The sequence below is a fragment of the Hemibagrus wyckioides genome, linkage group LG11 (genome assembly GCF_019097595.1).
Source record: "Hemibagrus wyckioides isolate EC202008001 linkage group LG11, SWU_Hwy_1.0, whole genome shotgun sequence".
NCBI classification, from domain to species: Eukaryota; Metazoa; Chordata; class Actinopteri; order Siluriformes; family Bagridae; genus Hemibagrus; species Hemibagrus wyckioides.
In genome coordinates, this window is record NC_080720.1 from 23,705,142 (window position 1) to 23,726,809 (window position 21,668).

Consider the following 21,668-nt stretch of genomic DNA (forward strand, 5'->3'; position numbering starts at 1 on the left):
ACGGAAAAATATATATTGTTTCTGAGCACAATATTTTTGCAACTCAATCTGTTACAGTTGTAATAAAATCAAATTTTGTCAAGTATCAGTGACCTGAAGAAGTAACACACATTATTTCTTGTCTACTTCTACTTTAAACCTCAATGACAAAGTGGCACAAGACCTAAAATAGTCTGGCTATATTAATATGATAACGATTACATATGCTGTCAACTATAAATAGGTCACCCCTCATTCCCTGTACCCAGTTATAGTCCAGACAGTGCCTGTCCATTTTTTATTTCTTCTCCTCTTTTACCTCAATTCAGCTCATATACTGTTTTTTAAAAATTAATAACTGCAAATTATTCATTATTAATGTGGTTTCTTTTTTTATGCCATGTTAACTAGGAGTATTTGTCTTTTGTTATTATTATACTATACTGGAATAGACATACATTGTACCTACACACAAGCAGACAGGCAGACAGGCAGATACATATTTAATACATTTTAATATTCAGCACATTTGGAACTGCGTTCATAAGTTACATATAGGTATCATCTATTAAATATAGAAAATATGGCTAATTAAAATCTGTATTTGATTGTGTATAATTGCACACCTGAATTCCACAATTCATTCATTCATTCATTCATTCATTCATTCATTCATTCATTTTCTTATGCTTTATCTTTAAAACAGAACAACATGCTATCTCCCCAGCTCCTCCTGGGGAATTCCAAAATGTTCCTAAGCCAACATATATCTTGTCATGTATCTATATTATTACATAGAATGTTCTACAATGTTACATGTATTAATCAAATGGGTTGTGAGTCAAAAGCATGGTTAGAATTTGATAATCCTACTGAGTAGTTAAAAAAAACATCAGAAAAATGCTTATTTTGTGCATTAGTACCATTCCTGAAATAATCTTGGTTAGGTTCTCCAAATATTTATCTAAAAACTTTAATATTGACATTAATTGACTTCAGTGACAGAGGGTTTGAATGCCTGTCAGTATGTACTGTTAAAAGTCTGTTATAGCTTTAACAGAATTTCAGGCCATGTGAAAAAAAAAATTTATTTAGTAGATATAAGAAATAGTACCCCAAATAGTACCAAAATAGTGTCCTAAGCTCTGTGTGTACATAATGTAATTAGCCTTAAATACATGTAGCAGTGTGGCTACATGTAACCCTTGTGTTGATAGATTGCACTGGTTCATAGACTGGTGGCAATTCTCTGGGCATTCAAAATAAAATAACATGCACTAGTATTCAAATTCCCACATACAATATTGTTTGCTATTTAGAAAATATCAGCCTTAAAACATATGCAGATATTTTTATTCTGAAGGCTAATATTCTGAACATCCAAAAGTCTGAACTGTCCAAAAAAAGGCCAACATATCAATATCAGGTTTATTATGTAGAGATCCAAAGTCATTAAACACTTGCACTTGTATTTAAGTCTCCATGTTGACATGAAAATAGTCCATGTGACATTTTAAGTGATGGTAATAATACTAATAGTTGTTAAATGTAACAGTGACACTAATAATTATGGCCTAACCAATAACTCAGTGTAACTTTAAAATTAGACATCCCTATTTTGGATTAATAGCATCACTGACAAATATGACAAGCCACTGACAAATCTACTTGGTAGAATTTGAGAATAATCTTTTGAGAAACATTTATTATGATTCACTTCACATGGTAAGGGAATGAAGCAGAATAGTGTTTTTGGCGTTAACATTTTATAATTGATGCCTTTATCCTTGAATAAAGCAATGTTGTTTGAAGCACAGAAGCTGAGTTTAGTCTTCCTAAGGCAGCTTTATCAAGCCTATCTTAGTACCACCATCAACAATGAGCCACAGCTTGCAGGGTTTCAAATGCAGATAATTTGAAAGAACATGGTAGATATGTGGCTTCTATCTGCACCCTAAACCAGACCAAATTTATGAATGTTACTGAATGAATACAATGCAGGCCAATATAATAAAAGCCAATATTTTATCTGGTCTCAGGTAATTCAAGTTTTCATCCATAGATTTTAGCAATGTTGTTGAAAGATTCTGTGCTTTCAATCAACACTTCTGTCTACTGTGTATTTCTCTTAATTAGAACAAACATCCACAGCCCAAATTTAGCTATATATTACACAAAAATAATCAAATCAGTATGTTAAAATCAGTATGTCACTATATATGCTTTGTCAAACCAGGCATAATAATGTCTCTCTATGACTTCCCCTGTCAACTCTGTCTGTAAAGGTTTGGTAGCATGACAAAAATTACAAGGAGATAGACTGAGGTGTCTATAGGCTCACAGTGGCTTCATCTCCCATAGCAACCCCAGCATTTCAACTGCCTGTCTGTTGTTAATATACAATGTTCTGCTGCTGAAATATTTTAGCCAAGACACCGTAATTGTTCAGTTTGGAAAGCACATCTGAATGCATGAAGAGACAAAGAGGACAGGCTAAATTGGTATGCATTTTGTTCCTACTCCATGTTGACGGCAAAAAGTTAAAGAAAAAATAATTAACAGGTGGGAAATAAAATATGTCTATTGCATCATGTTGTTGTGATAACGAAAATAATTTTTAGACATTTTGTAATAGAAAATTCCAGAAAAATAAAATAAAATAATAAACTCACCCCCAACTCAAACAAATATACACTGATCAGCCATAACATTATGACCACCTGCCTAATATTGTGTTGGTCCTCTTTCTGCTGCCGAAACAGTCCTGACCCATTGAGACATGTACTCCACTAGATCTCTGAAGGTGTGCTTATGAAATTATGTTATCCAATCAGCAATCCAATATCAAAAAAGCACTACAAAACAAACACAAAACATTGAACCTTGTTGTGGATGGGCTACAAAATTAGAAGACCACATCAGGTTCTACTCCTGTCAGCCAAGAACATGAATCTATATCCATCATGGGCACAAGCTCATCCCAATTAGACAGTTGAAGATTAGAAAAAAAACACCTTGTATTTTTCCATGTAACATGCAAGAGTACATCCAAAACACTCTATGTTGCACAGAGGCACTGCATCTGGATATCCACCAAGGAAAACACAAAGGGATATGCTATACTATCATTCATATTCTAATGGGTGATCAGATCCATGCCAATTCTTTTGAAGGGAACCTCAATTAAGTATAATGGGTGCAGCTGTCCAGTGTTTTTTTATAGTGGCTGACAGATTCACCAGCTGACATTTGTGACATGCTTGACACCACTTGCGTACCTTGCCATGAATGCCCAGTAAATAAAAATTAATAGCACAAAATTGGACTGATAGCACAAATTAGGCTGGATTTGTTGACAATCCATTACTCTCACTTGGTCAAAAGCATGGTCTTGTTGACTTGTATTGTTGCATGACTGCTCCAAAGGCAAATCAAAGGAAATCAATCAAAGCATTTCTCTTACTAATGCCTGACACCCTTCCTAGATTGTCCCAAGAATTAGTGGATGGGTGAGGCAAGCCAATGACTTACCACCAGCTCAACTTTAGGGTTTGGGGATGCACCTTGGTTTCATGGAGCTAGACCCATTCCTGTTCCTGTCAGTGGTCAACCAATGAATTGCTCCCATACCACCAGCTAGATGTACCTTGCTCCTCTGCCATCAACCACTTGAGCTGCTGTACAAAGGAAAACTGGCAGCTGACCTTTAGGAGCTACATCTACAGGACCACCATCTTGATGCTTGAATACTCCAGCTATGTTTGTGGTGGCAGCTGTTGTGTGGCAAGCTGGACTTCTCCTAATATTAAGGAAAGGAGTCACACAGACCATTTGTCCTCTGGCCATTCCCACTTAGTTGCTGCACACTCAAACAAAGGCCTCTGGATATGTGAGCATCATGTGTGGACCGGTGGAAGGGGATATAGCTGGAGATGTGGTGGGCTTCAGCAGCTTCTGGAGTGCATACTGACTCTCAGCCTGTTCCTATATTCAATTAAATTACATTCAATTAAATTTATATGTATAGCGCATTTAACAATGGGCATTGTTTTTTTTGTTTTTTTTACAGACATATAGTGGGGAAGTCTTCCTAGATCTTGGGTTTTGGTACCATTAATATGGTGCATGTAGCATCCCAGTGTGTGAGGGTGCAAAGGATTGACTCAGAAGTCAGGCAAAATTTTAGCAGAGCTTTGCATTTATTCAGTCTGTGCTTTTCAGTGCTCTTTCAAAAACAAAAACAAAAAAAGGACAAATCAGCAGAGGAGGGTCTGTCACAGATATTTGTTCACAGTTCAAGTTCAGGCTTCACAGCATGTGTTTGTATCATGCTCCACCAGCTATGGCACTCTCTCCCTTGTTACGGCAGTCACTGAAAGCACTGAGACAAAAATTAACAGCTTGTTGGTAATAAGACACATATTAGACCCATCATGACTTATCTACTTGGGCCAGCCTTCTCTCCATCTACAGCTGACACTCAAGCACACTCCTATTGCCACACAGATTTATTATCATATTTTAATTCTACATGTATGACAAAATTAAACTGATTTTATTATGTTTTGGCTGCAATACCTGGACTTTTTGGAATAAAACATCCAGTATAAATAAACATACCAAAAAATACAGAATAAATAAGGAACTATTTGGGCTCCTGAATGATATAAAAACACACAAAATCAATACATACCTTATTCGACTATTTCCACAGTAGATAGACAACCAACCAGTAAAACCTTGACTGTTTTTTGATTAGGTAATGATAGATTGCTCTTGCAGTGTTGTAAACTGCTAGCTCTTAACTAAGATATCTTATATAATCAATTTAAGATAAGTTATTAGTTAGCCAAAATTTTGGGCAACTTGTTATGACTACTTAATAATATTAATAGGATCAGCTCTTCTAAAATAAACAGAATTTCAATAAACAACTGATATGAGAGCTTCACATTTATGATTGTGGTATATGTATTTGTAAGCAGTCAATGGGTTTGATGATATTCAATTCAATGTATAAATTTATAATTTTTAACTGTGTCATTCTCTTTCTCTCTTAGAGACAGAGGGACGGAAATTGAAGGGCATCCAGAGGAGCACAGAGACAGGATTAGCTGTAGAGATGCCCAGTCGCACAGTTCGCCAGGCCAGCCATGAATCTATAGAAGACAGTATGAACAGCTATGGATCTGAAGGAAAGTGAGTATTACTTCATATCTTATAAATCATGTTTTTGTGGGTCTTTTAAGATAATACTACAGTATACAATATAATTACACAATTAATTTCTCTAGTGTTGAGAGTTTTGTAACAAATATGTCCATGGACCATAGTGTTTGTCATATTTGTATACTATGGTCTATAGTATATATATAGAAGAAAGATTTTTTAGTAGTGGTGTTCTCTGCACCACTGTCACAGCAGAAAGAATACACATTTTAAAACACAAGGGTAACATATTTAATTCTAAAATTTAGTTTTTTAAACTTGGTATTCCTTTTGAAATTTTTTCAACCACAGCATTAGGGTCATTTATATAAATTCTAAAATATGCCAAATGGCATAGCAGAAGTTTCAAAGATGAATATTCAAAATTGAAATATACCACAACCCATATACAGTATGCACATATAAATATCTATAAATGATTGGTAATTGTTACTTAATCTCTTATAGAAACTAGTCAACAGTCGAGCTGTAAAATATAAATAAAACGTATATAAATATATAATATAATATTATATATAATAGGAATTTTCTATTATATATTTCTAGGAATGTTTCACTGTCTTTCCCAAAACCAAAATGGTATTTACTGTTGACAGCAATAACCATCTAATAATATTTTGCCATACTTACATTAGTTTTTGGGTTTGAATATTTCAGAAAGATCAGAAATGTTCACCTGCCATGCTGTCAGAAACTTCTATAAAACTGGACACAAAATAATTTTTTTTAAACTGTTGGAGAACACTCATGATCTCCATCAAAACAAATGTCTGTCTGGTTTCCAATACAAACTGTAATGCGATTTTATATACATAGCCAAATAAAACAGACAAGCAAGCTCTGTTTCTCTTTAAAACTTTCTGCATTGGACATGATTGTTGTCACTGGAGTGCATTTTAAATTAAAAACTCTGATGTTACATTTAAAAGGTACTGATTGGTGATTGTACTCAATAATGGCCTAGAAATTCCTCTGTTCTTTGTATTGGTACTGCACCAGAAAAACACATTAATTTCTGAGGATTTGCACAATTGATGTGCTAAATAACTGCAGCAGCCATGTTAGTAGTTAAGAGCAAATATAAACCAGTCCCTTACTCCCTAATCTAACAAATCCATAAAACAGAATGGCTGTCTACATTAACTAAAAATGATGCGGGGATGCTGAAAATTAAAATTCAGCACGGCTGGAGGAACGAGTCTGGCCAATCGGAATGCCCCATTCATTTAATTACGGTTGTGATTGGCTGCTGGCTATGCGTGCAGTTGGGGAAAGGGAAGCAGAATTCTCCAACATCCCAATTCTTCTTGTGTCACTTTCATGTTGTGCTGTGTACGCTGTATTTTTTACGGTTTTTCTGCAAGCCATATTAATTAATCTCGCTAAATACTTGCAAATGTTTTCTGTGTGTGTTTAAGGAGTATGGGAGAGTAATTTATGGCTTAAACAATAATAAATGAAAAAAGCATTTGGGGGTGGCGTCCGTGTATCGCGGATTTTCGTTTATCGCGGGTGGTTTTGGAACGTAACCCCTGCAATAAACGGGGGTTTACTGTAGTATATTATAATCAAAGTGAAATTTTGAGTGATGTGTTCATATCTTCTGGTTCTAGTTAGGACTATATTGTTGTATTCTGTTGTATTCTGGACTAACTGAAGCTCTGGAGTGCTAATGTAGTGACATTATTTTTCTTACCTTAGCAATAGTTCTGGGATGAAAGAAGACTATTCTAAGAATTTCATCTACATGAGCTTAGAAAGAAAAAAGTCTAGTCAATAATCACACTCTAATCACATTCCCAGGCAGGGTGCTAACCCAGCCACTGAAATGTTAACTCTTAGTGCCGGTCCCAAGCCCAGATTAAATAGGAGGGTTGCGTCAGGAAAGGCATCCAGTGTAAAAACCTGTGCCAATTCGAAAGATGCAGACTAAAATTATCCACTGTGGCAACCCCAAACAGGGAGCAGCTGAAAGGACAACAACAAGAAGTAAATAATCACACCAAGGTCTTTTACAGCTGTATATGAAACAGAAACACCATCCAGAGTTACTATATAGTCAGAAAGCTTACTTCTGTCTGCTTGGTTCTGGTACAAGCAATTCCATCTTGTCAGAATTACGTTGGAGGAATAATAAGCATCCACTGTTTGTCCTTTATACATTCTTCAACTTTATCAAGCTGGTGCCTCTCATCTGACTTTGCTGAAACATATAACTGTGTCATTAACATAATATATTATATTAGCTTCCACTAATTTTATATTAGTTGGCTCTGTCCAGTATCTGACATTCTGAGACAATGTGAAGCCTTGGCAGAATTTACACATCCAGTGTGAACATCCTCATAAGGGCTCTATGTGACTCACCCCTCTACACTTCTATTTTTTTATTACTCTTAAATTTCCACCTTTTATCCACTTGTATTGATCCTAATTTTACAGTTGTACTGAGAAGAGCTGACTATATGTTTCGCTGGCAAAATATGTTTTTGCATGTTTCCTTGCATGTTAAAACCTCACAATAAATGATGTGTAGTGTTAATCAGTTACAGTGTGCATTCGTCTGAAATATTATCATGCCCTGCAACCATTTGATCATATGGGAAATGCTTTTAGATAGATAGATAGATAGATAGATAGATAGATAGATAGATAGATAGATAGATAGATAGATAGATAGATAGATAGATAGATAGATAGATAGATAGATTACCACTTTGACCCTAATGGATGACACCTCTCATGCAGGTGCTGTCATCCACAGAGCAAAGGTCACATTCCAGTAACCTCATCTACCCTTCTCTGCTGTCTCAATCTCAAACAGAGGTGGTAGATGGGCTCTGTAATTTCCAGTCTGCTGTAAAGGAAGCTGATTTCATCTCAGCTTTAATGTCCCACCACTCCTTCAATTTTCTGGCCCAAAGTGAGACCTGGACCCTCTGACAGTCCTTGGTGATTTCTCTCGCCTTCTCTCTTCTGAATTCCTTCTCCTTGACATTCAACAGCTGCCCTCACACACACAAGGGAAATGTCCTAGATCTGGTTTTTATTTGTCCTTCCCCAGCTATAGGCATGACTGCTACTTTACTTCACAGATCATCATCTGGTATCCTTTACTATCACTTTCCCTATCCTACCTAAATCCAACCTCCAACATCTCTCTCTTACCTGTCGAAACTTCCACAATATCTCCCCTTCATCTGTAGCTTCCTGCACTCTTTTATTAGTTCCTGACCCTGACTTCTTTTTCGCCCTACCCTTGAACTTAGCCACAGACACTTTCCTCTCATCTCTTTCCTCAACCATGGACCTCCTCTGCCTACTAAACCTAAAAAGATTTCTTGTCCTGTTCTTTGGCTGTCAGATGTGTTGTGCAGCAATTAAAGAGAGCTAAGATCAGCAGGGAGCAAGTGAAAGTATTCAAAAATTGACACAGATCTTACTGTTCTCTTTGGACATGACTTTTGTTAAGACTACCTTGAAGCTTCTGCACAAGACCTTTGTAAGCTCCACAACAACCTTTATTCACTACTCAACCCACTGGCTCCACCTGCCTTATCCTCCCTGACTGCTGAACACTTTGCCCCCTTTAACAATGAGAATATTGAGAAAATCTGCCAGACCTATACATCTGCCCTGACTCTCATTACACAGCCAGGATTCCCCTACTCCTTGATTGTTACATTTTTCACCCGTAGCAGCAGAAGAGATTTTACAAGTCATCCAGTCTTGCAATCCTGCCATTGCTCACTGGATCCAATCCCTTTTGTCTATGCTCCAAAATCATCAATGGATCTATAGCATCTGTACCACCTATCCTCAAAAGGGCAAGGGTTATTCACATCCTGAAGAAACCTGCTCTGGGTCCCTAAAACATTAGCAACTAAAGGTATCACTTCTCTTTTTTTCTAAAATTTCTGAATGCATTGTTTATAATCAACTGTCTCTCTATCTCTCACAGAACAAGCTCCAAAATCCCAACTAGTCTGGCTTCAAAGAAGCACATTCCATAGAAACTGTCCTTTTGGCTGTCACTGACAAATTACATGCTGCTAGATCAGCCAATCTGTCATCTGTTCTCATCCTACTCAACCTTTTGGCAGCATTTGACACTGTTGACCATAAGACTATCTTGTCCACCCTCAGCAGTCTTGGAATTTGTAGAGCAGAATGGGAATGGTTTGCTTCCTACTGGGAAGATCACTCATATCAGGTAACATGGAGGGGCTCAACATCTGTTCCATGCAGACTATCCACTGGTGTCCCACAAGGCTCAGTACTTGGTCCTCTACTTTTCTCCCCCTACACTCACTCTCTTGGTGAAGTTATATACTCACATGTGTTCTCATACCACTGCTATGCTGATGACACTCAACTTATCTTCTCCTTTCCTCAGATACCACAGCTATCCCTGCATAATTCTCTAAACTCCCCTTCAGCCACTACTTGCAACCCTGGGGTAACCATGGACAACCAACTGTCCTATGTTGCTAACATGACACACTCATGTTTCTTCTCATGTGGCTGAGTGTGGGGGTGAAAGCCCCTGCTCTTAATCCAAAACTGGAGCAGTGCAGTAGACCCTAAGGGATAACATTGGCTGCTGCTGCCATGAGACCTAATAACCCCTGTGCTTGAAGGGGAGATAAACCGAGCAAGCAAGACATCCCAAAGTCTCACTGGCACTTCCCTTGACTGGGCAAAAATGAAACAATTACCAATATAATTTACCACTCTGAAGCCCTGGAGTATCAGAGGAGCCAGGGGGAACATCCAAGCACTTGGTGATGGTGTGTAGAAATGAAGCTAGATGAAATGAAAGAACTCAATATTGGGAGGTATTGCCCCCAAAAGTGAACATAAGAAAATTCCTGTGTTCTAACTCTTTTCTGTGGTATTCAGCACCCATTGAAATACATTTGGCAGATGTTTCCATGCTGCCAGATGATCTGAGAGAGGTGTCATTTTGGCAACCTCTGGCCGGGACACACCAAACAGGTGAGGGGGCGAGTAGCTGAGTGAACTGAGTGCGGCAGAGCTGCAGGACGCTTCTGCATCTCAAGGTACCAGGGTTGGGGAGGATGTCCACCCTCAGGGAGTTGTGAAGTCGGACGGTCACCATGGGGGCTTTTCTTGTGTGCCTAATCCCTCAGGCATCAGGCCCTCTTTTTAGTTGTCCTGGAAAAAATGACAGCCCTCCCCATGTGTGGCTGCCACTGTGAATCACCTTGAATGCTGCTGACTGATGTTTTGCCTTCTGATACTTGTCAATGATGGCATCACCAAACAGTCCCTGAGGGGAGATTCGGGTGTCCAGTAGAAATGCTTTGTCTTTTTCTCAGTAGATGCGGGGCCTGAACCATATAAAGCAGGCATGTGACCTGAAATTGAAGACAGATGGGAAGTGAGTTCTCTGAGAGAGAACCTCTCACCATTAACACAGCCAGCTCCCTCCAAAGCTGACTGAGCATGCTCCACCCTCAAACAAAAAAGAGTGTGCAAGTCGTCGTCTATAAGATTTAATTATCAAATTATTTGTTGGCCACAGTAGGGAAGTAACAAAATCACAATGAATATAAAGAGACAAACAACAAAATAGACAAACAATTCACACAGACAGACAAGCAATTTTCTGAAGACAAAGAACCTGGGGATATGTGACACAGATGCCCTTTTTAGGTCTTGTTGGCACACACTGCTACCTCATCTGACCCCCTTTAGCCAAATAAAATTGTTTATGTTCACACAGGCTTCAGACACTGGCTCCACGAGGGTCGTTCCCATAGCGTCAAGGCATGATGGAGCATTGAGTTCCCTCGCAAGGGAACTGCTTTTTGCATGTCCATAACCATAGGACACTTTGGGCACTTGCTCAAAACATTTTCAGTTTTCAGTAATCAGTCAAGTCAAAAAGTCCTGTGCAGCATTCATGGCCAGCAAAAGTACATGTTTCCCCTTGTGCAGAAATAAAATATATGTTACTCTGTTCTGCAGTATCATGAATTTGTATGAGGCTACAGCATTGGAGATGTTGCCATTTGCAAGGACTTTTTCATTAGCCAGTTTACCTATTGTGTTAGATAAATGTCTTAACTTCTAAAACATCTAGAGCCTCTAAAAGCCCTTTCTAAAAACTAAAAGAGTTTTTGACCACCAGGTTTGAGCACAAGTGAGACGTGGAATGCAGCAATCCTCTCCGTTATCATGAGGGATTCAAGCATGTAAATGTGGAGAATCATGAATTCATGTTTTCTGAGATTACTGCATAGACAATTGTTCATCTGCCACAAACCATAACTGTTCACTGAAAATGAGAATGTGAACTATATGGACAAAATATGTATATGTATATGTACTGGTTTTAGTTTGCCTAATACATATTTCATATTTGATGGTGGAGTGGCTGGATGCTTGATGTACCAGGAAGCCCTCATACAGATATCTTCTGGCTATCCTTTTCAGACTGTCATTCATATGTATATGAATATGCTGATTTTGGAGTTCAAAGACTCTGTGATACTTATACTAGTCACTAGTGTAATTAACTTGTGCATTGTAAATGGTAGCAAGTGTGTGATGTCCAGATTAGCTGTGAAGCAAAACGTTTTGTAGAATCTCTTGTAAGGTGAATTCTTGTACAGATCTGTGTAGATATCCATGCTTCACACCCAGATTTTGGTGAAGAGGTTGGAGCAATGAGCTTGTAAAAATCATGCATTATTGTCTGCAAAAAAAAAGCAGAGCTGTATTCATATTTGTAATTTCATGTTTAAATTTCATCATTGTATTGTATAGCATTTGGTGTCCTGAAAGTGGCTACGTGGTCTCTAGCACTGTCTTTGTGAGATTTTCCAAGTAATGCAGTATGTTGGCACTTCTAAGATCAAAAACACCTGGCATTGACATTGGGTGCCCGTTAATAATTCATTGTGGTCTGACACCAACTGGTTAGGAGATGCTCTAATACAACATATTAGCTGAAAATTCAATTCAATTTAATTTTATTTCTATAGTGCATTTAACAATGGACATTTTTTAAAGTAGCTTTACAGGAATATAACAATAAAAAAGAATAAAAAGTTTAAAATTTTAATTAATTTTATATTTATCCCTAATGAGCAGCCAGTGGCAATTTTGGCAAGTAAAAACTCCCTGGGATGATATGAGAAAGAAACCTTGAGAAGAACCAGACTACAAAGGAAACCCATTCTCATCTGAGTGACACCAGAGAGTGTGATTAAAAATAATTTTCTTTCTACAAGTGGAATTGTGTAACCATGAGTTTTTGAGCAACTTATAAGTATGAGCATCAGCATAATTTCTGAGTTTATTATAGATTTAAATTCCTTCTTGAGGAAGCCATCAAGTGTTCATTGATGCAAGCACAAAACTGACAACAGCAACAGCTGTTCAAAGCATCCACCATGGTCTCCATGTGGCACTGTCACATGGAAGGCATTCCCATGTATGTCCAGGCTTTCCACATGGGGCCATCTGAGGCTGCAGTAAGCACTTCCAAGTGATGAGATTCCAACCAGGAGTAGGGGATGAGACCATGAGCTTCAGTCCATGAGAGAGCTTCAGTCCATGGTATACCTTCCTGATGCATTTTGCTAAGCCTTGTCTTGATGCAGTTGTTTTCCCATTCAGCTTGACCTGATAATTTTGTGGTCTATATAGATCATGAAGATTCCATTTAATATTGAGCATGCTACCCACCTCTTGTAGTACTTCTTCTGTGAATTGTATCTTGTTCTAAGTCAGTCAAATCTGGCAAATCTGGTGTTTGTCAATTCTTCATGGGTTAATACTTCTCAGTGAAAATATGCTTACTATAGTGCAAACACTATTAAGAGCACCGTAACAAGATCAGCAGCTTAAGGCAATACATTTGTAAGCATGAAACACAAGAGGCTTTTTTTTCAGAGCCTTTGCCTGAACCATTCTTGATGCTGTGTTTGAGAGCAAGCATGATCTCCCTTTGATCTTTGGGGTAGGAGTGACTTTTCACAAGTCAAGCTCAACACCTTGTCTTGCTTATTTGGCTTGACTTGACTCTGTGATGCATAGGCGTCATAAGGCTTTAAGATTCAAGATTCAAGAAGCTGTATTGTCATTTCAACCACATTTAGCTGAAGCAGTACATAGTAAAATGAAACAACGTTTCTCCAGGACCCTGGTGCTACATAAACATACAAATTAGAGTTCAAACACAAAAACAACACTAGGACATAAGTTTGTCTTAGCCACATAAAGTGCAAAGTGTGAAACTAGGTGCAAACTTAGTGTGCAAACTAGAGCAAGGATAAGACAATACAATAAAACAAAATACGTGCAAAAACAATACGTACAAAAAAAGACAACACAAAAAACAGGACACTTAGCGCCGAAAAAGAACATGTGCAATGAAATGTAAATGAAATGGAATTAAAAAAATGAAATGATGTACAACTTTGAGAACAGTGAAAAACTGACAACATGTATCATACAAAAATACAGTAGCAGTGGTTGAGGTAGTGCAAATAGAAATAAACATAAATATAGCAGCAGATGAAGTATACACAAGGGTTGAGGTAGTGCAATAAATAAAGGACAATATAAGTTATGTGCGTGTGTGTCCACACAGGTGAGAGAGTGTGTGTGTGTGTGTGTGTGAGTGAGTGAGAGAGAGAGAGAGAGAGAGAGAGAGAGTTTTGTACAGTTCAGTCCTGAGTGTGTGTGTGTTCAGCTGCTCAGGATGCTTTCGATGGTCCCTCTATAGAACACAGTCAGGATGGGGGAAGGGAGATGGGCTTTCTTGGTGATGAAGCTGGTGTTGAGTGACCAGGTGAAGTTCTCTGCCAGATACACACCAAGGAATTTGGTGCTCTTGACAATCTCCACAGAGGAACTGTCAATGAACAGCAGAGAATGGTCACTCTGTGCTCTCCTGTAGTCAACAACCATCTCTTTAGTCTTGTCGATGTTCAGGGAGAGATTGGTGGCCTTACACCAGGCTGTTAGCTGTTGCACCTCATCTCCGTATGCTGACTCATCGTTCCTGCTGATGAGACCCACCATGGTCGTGTCATCGGCGAACTTGATGATGTGGTTGGATCTGTGCATTGCTGCACAGTCATGAGTCAGCAAAGTGAACAGCAGTGGACTGAGCACACAGCCATGAGGAGCTCCAGTGCTCAGTGTGGTGGTACTGGAGATGCTGTTCCTGATCTGGACTGACTGAGGTCTCCCAGTCAGGAAATCTAGGATACAGTTGCAGAGAGAGGTGTTCAGGCCTAGCAGGCTCAGCTTCTCAAGCAGATGCTGACGGATGATTGTGTTGAATGCTGAGTCCTTACAGTCCAGGTGTGTGAGGGCCAGATGGAGGGTTGTGGTGATGGCATCATCCGTGGAGCGGTTAGGATGATACGCAAGTGAGGCTCTAGTGAGGGTGGGAGCTGTGACTTGATGTGCCTCATGACGAGCCTCTCGAAGCATTTCATCGCAATTGGTGTGAGTGCTACAGGACGATAGTCATTGAGGCAGGAAACCGTAGACTTCTTAGACACAGGGACGATGGTCGTTGTCTTGAGGCACGTTGGGATGATGGAGCTGCTCAGAGAGATGTTGAAGCTTCAGCCCTTTCTGGCTAATCCAACTCTAAAATCTTACCTCCAGTTAAACACAGGCTTAGGGCAAGGTGTAAGCCATATTTTTAACCTACGACATCAATTAGCACACTGGTCTCTGAATTATGTAGTTTGACATTTTTTTTAATGAAGTGAAGTTAGAATCCAGGTCATGAATTTTGGACTTAAACTCAAATTCTACTCAAACTTCCTTGCGCTGACTTTTCAGGAAATCATTCAGTGAACAAACACATACCACACAAGACATGTATTATTGAGGTGCATGATCCTTGGCTCTGCTATCCAGTCACAAACGGGCACTTAACCAGGCCGATGCTTCCATGTGTCCCCACTGCCTGACAGCAGCTGACTCCCCCCAGATGAGAAAGTCTGCCACAGCCATCTATGCCCTCAACCTGTGTACCACTTCGAACTTAAATGGCTGAAGTGCCAGATACCAACAGGTGATCAAGCCCTTTCGCATCCTTCATGCAGTGGAGCCACTGGAGCATGGTGTGATCTGAACAGAAAGTGAAGGCTTGTCCCAGAAGATAGTATTGGAGTGTCTGGTACTTCATACACTACTTCAGTACTGGTACTTCAGTATTGGAGTGTCTGGTCTCATACTGAGAGCTTGTGGCTAATGTACAGCACGGCCACTCCTTCCCCTCCACCTGGGACAACAAGGTCCCCAGCCTCCTTTCCGATACATCTGTCTGTAAAACAAAAGGGGGAGAGAAGTCAGGGGAATGTTGAAGTGGTCCACCATAGAGTGCAGCTTTTACCTTAGTGAATGCCTGTTGGCATGACTCCACTGGATCAGATCTGGGACATCCTTTTTAGTGAGATCAGTCAGCAGGCTAGTGACATCTGAATAGTTAGGCACAAAACTATGATGATATCTAGCCAGCTCCAGGAACTGTCTCACCTCCTTTTTGGTCTTAGTTCTTGGGCAGGCCACAACTGCTGCTGTCTTATTCATTTGGGAACATACCTGCACATGGCCCAAACGGAACCTCATATACCATACTTCCTCCCATCCAAACGCACACTTCTTTGGTTTTGGTGTGAGTTCTGCCCATTTCAGCAATGACAGCCTTCAGGTGCTGCATATGCCAGTACCAGTCATTACTGTAAATAATGATATCATCTAAATAGGCAGTGGCATACACAGCATGCAGGTGGAAGATACTCTCAATAAGCTGCTGGAACATGGTGTACTGGTGTAACCCTAATTGAGTGTAAAAAGGCATCTGCCAATATCCCTTTGGCAAATCTAGTGTCAAGTAAAAGCAAGCCACATATCAAGCATTTGGTCATTGTGAGGCATTGGGTATGCATCAAATTTTGACACTGTGTTGACTACTAGTCTACTACTCAAAATCAGACTTACGCGTCAGCCTTGGGCACCATGACCACCGGCCTGGACCAGTCACTGTGCAACTCCTCGATTACTTCCATATTAATCATGACAGTGAGCTCTTCCCAAATCAGCTGTTTTTGTACAGTGCAGAAATGGGTTTGGCTGGAAACCAATGACCCCGGGGTGTCTTGACATTAATTTAAGATAATTACAGTCATTAATAGCCATTTGCAGAAATGAAAACAATCTAGCTGACTGGCTGAAAGCTTGCTAAAAGGTGGCTAACTGACTTATTTAGCAGTTTGTTAAAGACAGAGGACCACATAAAACTAGAAACAACTAAAAGAGAGCACAGGGACACTGAACAAATGTTGCAAACAATGCAGGACAAGTTTGTTGTTGTTATTACGCAACAATTTGAGGTTCATATTTGCAAAACACGTTGCTGAACATTATAGTTGGTCATTTTTCCATGAAAAACACTTGTATATGGTGACTTTAAATAGATCTTGCTAAAATGTAAGAATAGAAACTCAGAAAGTGTTTTACCTCCCATAAGCTGGAAATCGATTAACATCCGAGACAAAATCCAATAATCACAAATGTAAAGCAGACACAGGTGCAAAAAAAAAAAACAAAGCAATCAGTTAAAAGGGCAAATTCAAAGAAAAACAGAGGTATTGATAATTTTAGGCACTAGAGTACTGGATTAACTTTTCTTAACACTTGTTAAGAACATGACTCATGTTCTTAACATGATGGTAGTTACCATACTCTCTGCTATCTGTCTATCTGCCAGTTATATATGTGCCAGTTTCCATTTTCTCTCATTAACTCTTATCCATTTGTCAATGTCAGGTACTTGAGATGGTTCTTCTGTACATGATGACAGTCAAGGAATATTCCACCAAGAGAGATAGCAGCTCCAGTCTTGTTGGTTCTGAATGCAGTAACACCTTAAAAAAACATCTTATTTTTCTTGGCTTAACCGATCAAATTGCCCAGAGGACAGGTTGATGTTGATATTGAGTTGCTGACAGAATGCTCTCTATACATGTAAACTGGACTCCTGTTTCAGATAAAAAGTGTTCTGGAATTCTGTAGTGTAATTTCGACACTGGAAATAACTTGCCATGGACAGCTTAAACAGAAGGACAGGTTTACAGGTAGATGTACTCAAAGATTGGTGAACCCCATTAAGGCATGCAGATTACTGATAAAGTCTACAGATATCAGTGATCATGAACAATGAGCAACGGAAAGAGGTTGCAGGCAAATAGATATATGTCTGGTAATATCATGCACAGACTTGACAAGCTTTGACATATTGGGTAACATCTCATGAGGGAAAGCTATCAGAATTTGCTGCATACTCTTTAAAAAGAGTTTTAGGCTGGGTTAAGGTTAAGGTTTTTTTTAGGCTGGCATTCTGTTGGAGATTTTCCCTCTTTCTGAGCCCCAAAGATGTCTCTGCCTTTGTCAAGCAGAGATTATTTGGTATGTTCAATACCAGATTATGATTGATGACAACATACAGTGTATGTAGAGTGCAAGCTGGGACTTGGAAATACTAGATATGACAGCATAACAGCAGGGTGCCCAGGGACATAAAGTGACCAGGCACTCTATTGTCAACCAAACTTAGTGCATGGGGGCAGCATCCAAACATCCCACTTCACGAATACACTCTATGCTTATAAGATGCTTCAGATCTGCTAAAAAACAATTAATGAAAGGCTTAACTAAACAGTCTTTTCAGCTTAGACCTAAGTACTTAGTCCTGAACACTAATTGGAAAGCTGTTCTACAATTACAGTCCTTTGTAAGAGAAAGCTCTGCCTCCTGCCAAAGCCTATTCATGGTAACAACAAAGAGTCTGTAACTTTTTATCAAATTTGGTGTGGCAGATCATCAAAGACAAGAAGTCCACTTGGGTACTTTGCTGTGAGAGCATTCAGCACTTCAATGGTCAATAGTAGTATTCTATAATCAATGCAGAATTTAATTGGGAGCCAAAGCAGTGTGTAGTGGAAGTCTGGAGAAAATAGTACACTGGTACGCACAGGCAAAAGTAAAAAAGTTACAATTTGTTGTTTTGCTGTGCGACAGGACCCAGTGCTCTTTGGGAAACAGCAAAGAGTGAGGGTCCTCACTGCCTTTATAGACAGGTTTTAACACCTAGACACAGGAAAAAAAACAGCTCCTTATAAGATAACATTGTCATTTATTGGCAATATTGCAAAGCCTGACTAAGCAAGGTGTATCCTTGAGTCTCGCAAACTTACCAAAGCCTGACTAAGCAGGTTAGGTTAGGTTGACACCTCACCTCTAGCACATTTTGTTCCTCTGACAAACAAACTCTAGTCATATACACAGAAGGTCATTCTAAAAGAACTTCTACTTTTTTCTAATTTTTTCCATTGCAAGTGTGATTAAGATTTGGTGATGTGGTCACCAAATGTGGTTTTAGTAGGGATTCTGACTGTTGCATTGTGGAGCTTGTTTATCAGAAAGCTTACTCCTAGCTACACATGGTCTTAGTACAGGCACATCTTTCCTGCTGGAATTAAGAAGATGGACGTAATAAAAATAGTACACATATAAGCATTGAGTGTCTAATGTCCTTTACACGTTCCTCAATTTTATTAAACAGATGTCTCTCATCTGGCTTTGCTGAAACATACAATTGTGTCATCAGCATAATAGTGAAAGTTAATTCCATGCTTAATAATTATTATACCCAGAGGTAGCATATATACAGAAAAAGCAGTGTGGCTGCCTTGTGATGCATAATGAAGTCACTATTTACATCTACAAATGGATAATGATCAGTCAGATAAGCCAGGAGCAAGGAAAGAGAACTCCAACAATATTTTCTACTTTATGAAGGAGGATAGTTTGATCAGTTCTGTCAAAATCTGCACTAAGGTCACTAAGCAACACAAGCAATGAGACTCAACACTGATCAGAGGTCAGTAGTTATTTACCACTTTAACCTGAGCTGTCCCTGGCTATGATTAGGCCTGGCAATTCTGCCATTTCTGGCCTAAATACTTGCTTATAGATTTCATGAATCTTACTCCTACTAGGTATGGCCAGAAGTGCTGTAATGGCTCTAATGCATGACAGCATCTAAATACATAGTTATTTAAAGCTACTGACCATTTTCTACTGTATCTACTGTAGATTTGTTCTTATACTTAGAATTTGTACTTGTACATATTATACATGGGATATTATATATGGGATAAGTCTACTTCTGCCTTTTTAATGCTTATAGATTTTGAAAAATGAACACAAATGAGGGTATGATTAAAGAATTTACTCAAAATAAATTGACATTTTACTGAATTGATGTTAGGGACCCTTAACTTAACATGGCTTTGTGCTTTCCCTTCCAGTCTAAATTATAGTGGAGTGTGCTTGGCTTCAGATGCTCAGTTCAGTGATTTTTTGGATGGCATGGGCCCAGCACAGTTTGTGGGTAGACAGACATTGGCCACAACCTCAATGGGTAAGTCTATACTGTCATTTAATTGTGTGATCCATGTTAACTTTGCATTTACATTAATACATATAAAATCAAAACAACAACAACATATGGCATATGTTCTCTTAAAACATCCCACATATTAAAGCAGAATCACTATTTGGCCAACAGTTTGTGGATATCTGATCATCACAACCATACTGTATGTGGGCTTTCCCCAAATTGTTACCACAAAATTAGATTCATACAAAAGTATTTTCTCCTGTGCTATATGAGTACTATTTCCCTTTTCTGAAACAAACAAACACACGTCAGCATGACAATGCACAAAGTGAGGTCCATGTACATGGTTTGGAATGGAAGAATGTGTTGCCTGCACAGACCCCTGAACTCAACCCCGGGTGAATATTTTGGGATGAACTGGATAGCTGAATGCACCCCAAGCGTTCTCGCTTAACGTCTATTCTTGACTGTGCTAATGCTCTTGTGGTTGAATGAGCAGGTCTTTTAAGCCATGCTCCAAAATCTATTGTATAACCTTCCAGTAAGTGTGCAGGTTATTATAACAGCAAGTGGGAGAGGGTACTACATCTGGAATGGGATGTACAAATAAGCATATAAAGGTCATGAATGTATGAAGACCCCCAAACGTTTTGCCATAGCATGTTCATAACTGTTAAAGGAACCACTACAAGAATAAGCTCGCACACACACACACACCACACACACACACACACACACACACACACACACACACACACACTGAAATGTAAAATATAGAGAAAAAAACAACCATATAACTAAATGCAAAGTAATATTGAAAGTTATCAATCACCTCAACAGCAAAAAATGTTTGCCTTTTGCACTCAAGTGTATTTATACAATGCATCTATGTGTGTGCATTTTAGGTGATGTAGAGATAGGACTGATGGAAAGGAATGGACAGTTGGAGGTGGAAATCATTAAAGCTAGAGGACTCATCATGAAACCTGGCTCCAGAGGGCCTCCAGGTGACTAACCTATCAACATAATTCTGCATTCTATTTAAGACAACTTGATTTTTTTTTAAGCTTGGTATTAGAAAATATTGTCTATGCAATTTCTTATATGGAATGATAACAGACCTAATTATTTAATAAAAAGACAAGTTTTAATATAGCAGAAGCAGGTGGTAATTGCAGTGAACAGCAAGAAACATAACAAATAGTACATTTCCAATATAATCCTTTTACACATCATTTGTCAAACGGTTTTCTGTAATGAAACCATATATAGTACTTGAATGTTGCACAAGGGAAGAGCAAACAAACAGTATTTTTTACCATTACAATTTTCACAACAATTTTCAGCTGAACTATTTTGGTGGCATCCCAAATAAACAGTATAGTTAACAGATGTTATATTCTTATTCAGTTATAGGATTCATGTCAAGTGACTAATAGTAATTTTTTTATTAGAGAAAAATAACATTTTTAGAAGAAAGAAGATTACAGAAGATACAAAGATGCTACCAAAATGTGTAATGGTTGGCATATCTGTATCAATTATTAAATTCATTTTCTGTTTTTTTTGTATTTTCAATTTCACCTTGTAGTTCTGCCCCACAGTTTGAATACCTCTGCCCTGAATGCTTGTGTAACTCACACTTACAGTTATTTCATATTTTTAGCGGCATACATAAAAGTGTATCTTCTGGAGAATGGTGTATGCGTAGCCAAAAAGAAGACGAAGTCTGTTCGGAAGTCACTGGATCCTCTTTACAACCAGGTCCTTGTATTCTCTGAGAGACCACAGGGAAAGGTTGTTCAGGTAACCAATATAAAAATGTGTGTGACATTATAGTAGGGGTTTTACAATGAAAAAAGTATTTAGTATAATACAAGTCCTTTAAAACCAAACTGAAACTCCTAAGTAGTCTTGTTTTAATTTACTTTTTCTATAACATTAAGTAGTACTGATAATAGTGATGTCATTAATGTTATGTCTATTTCTAAAGCCA

The 21,668-nt window shown here is 38.6% G+C and overlaps 1 protein-coding gene across 1 annotated transcript in view; it reads left to right on the forward strand.

Moving 5' to 3' along the window:
• rims4 (regulating synaptic membrane exocytosis 4) overlaps positions 1-21,668 on the forward strand; it is a 38,003-nt gene that overhangs the window by 8,559 nt on the left and 7,776 nt on the right. Inside the window, exons 2-5 of the mRNA XM_058402156.1 lie at positions 5,040-5,178; positions 19,581-19,693; positions 20,578-20,679; positions 21,339-21,478. Coding sequence (XP_058258139.1) covers positions 5,040-5,178; positions 19,581-19,693; positions 20,578-20,679; positions 21,339-21,478 — 494 coding nt within the window. The remainder of the gene's footprint in view (positions 1-5,039; positions 5,179-19,580; positions 19,694-20,577; positions 20,680-21,338; positions 21,479-21,668) is intronic.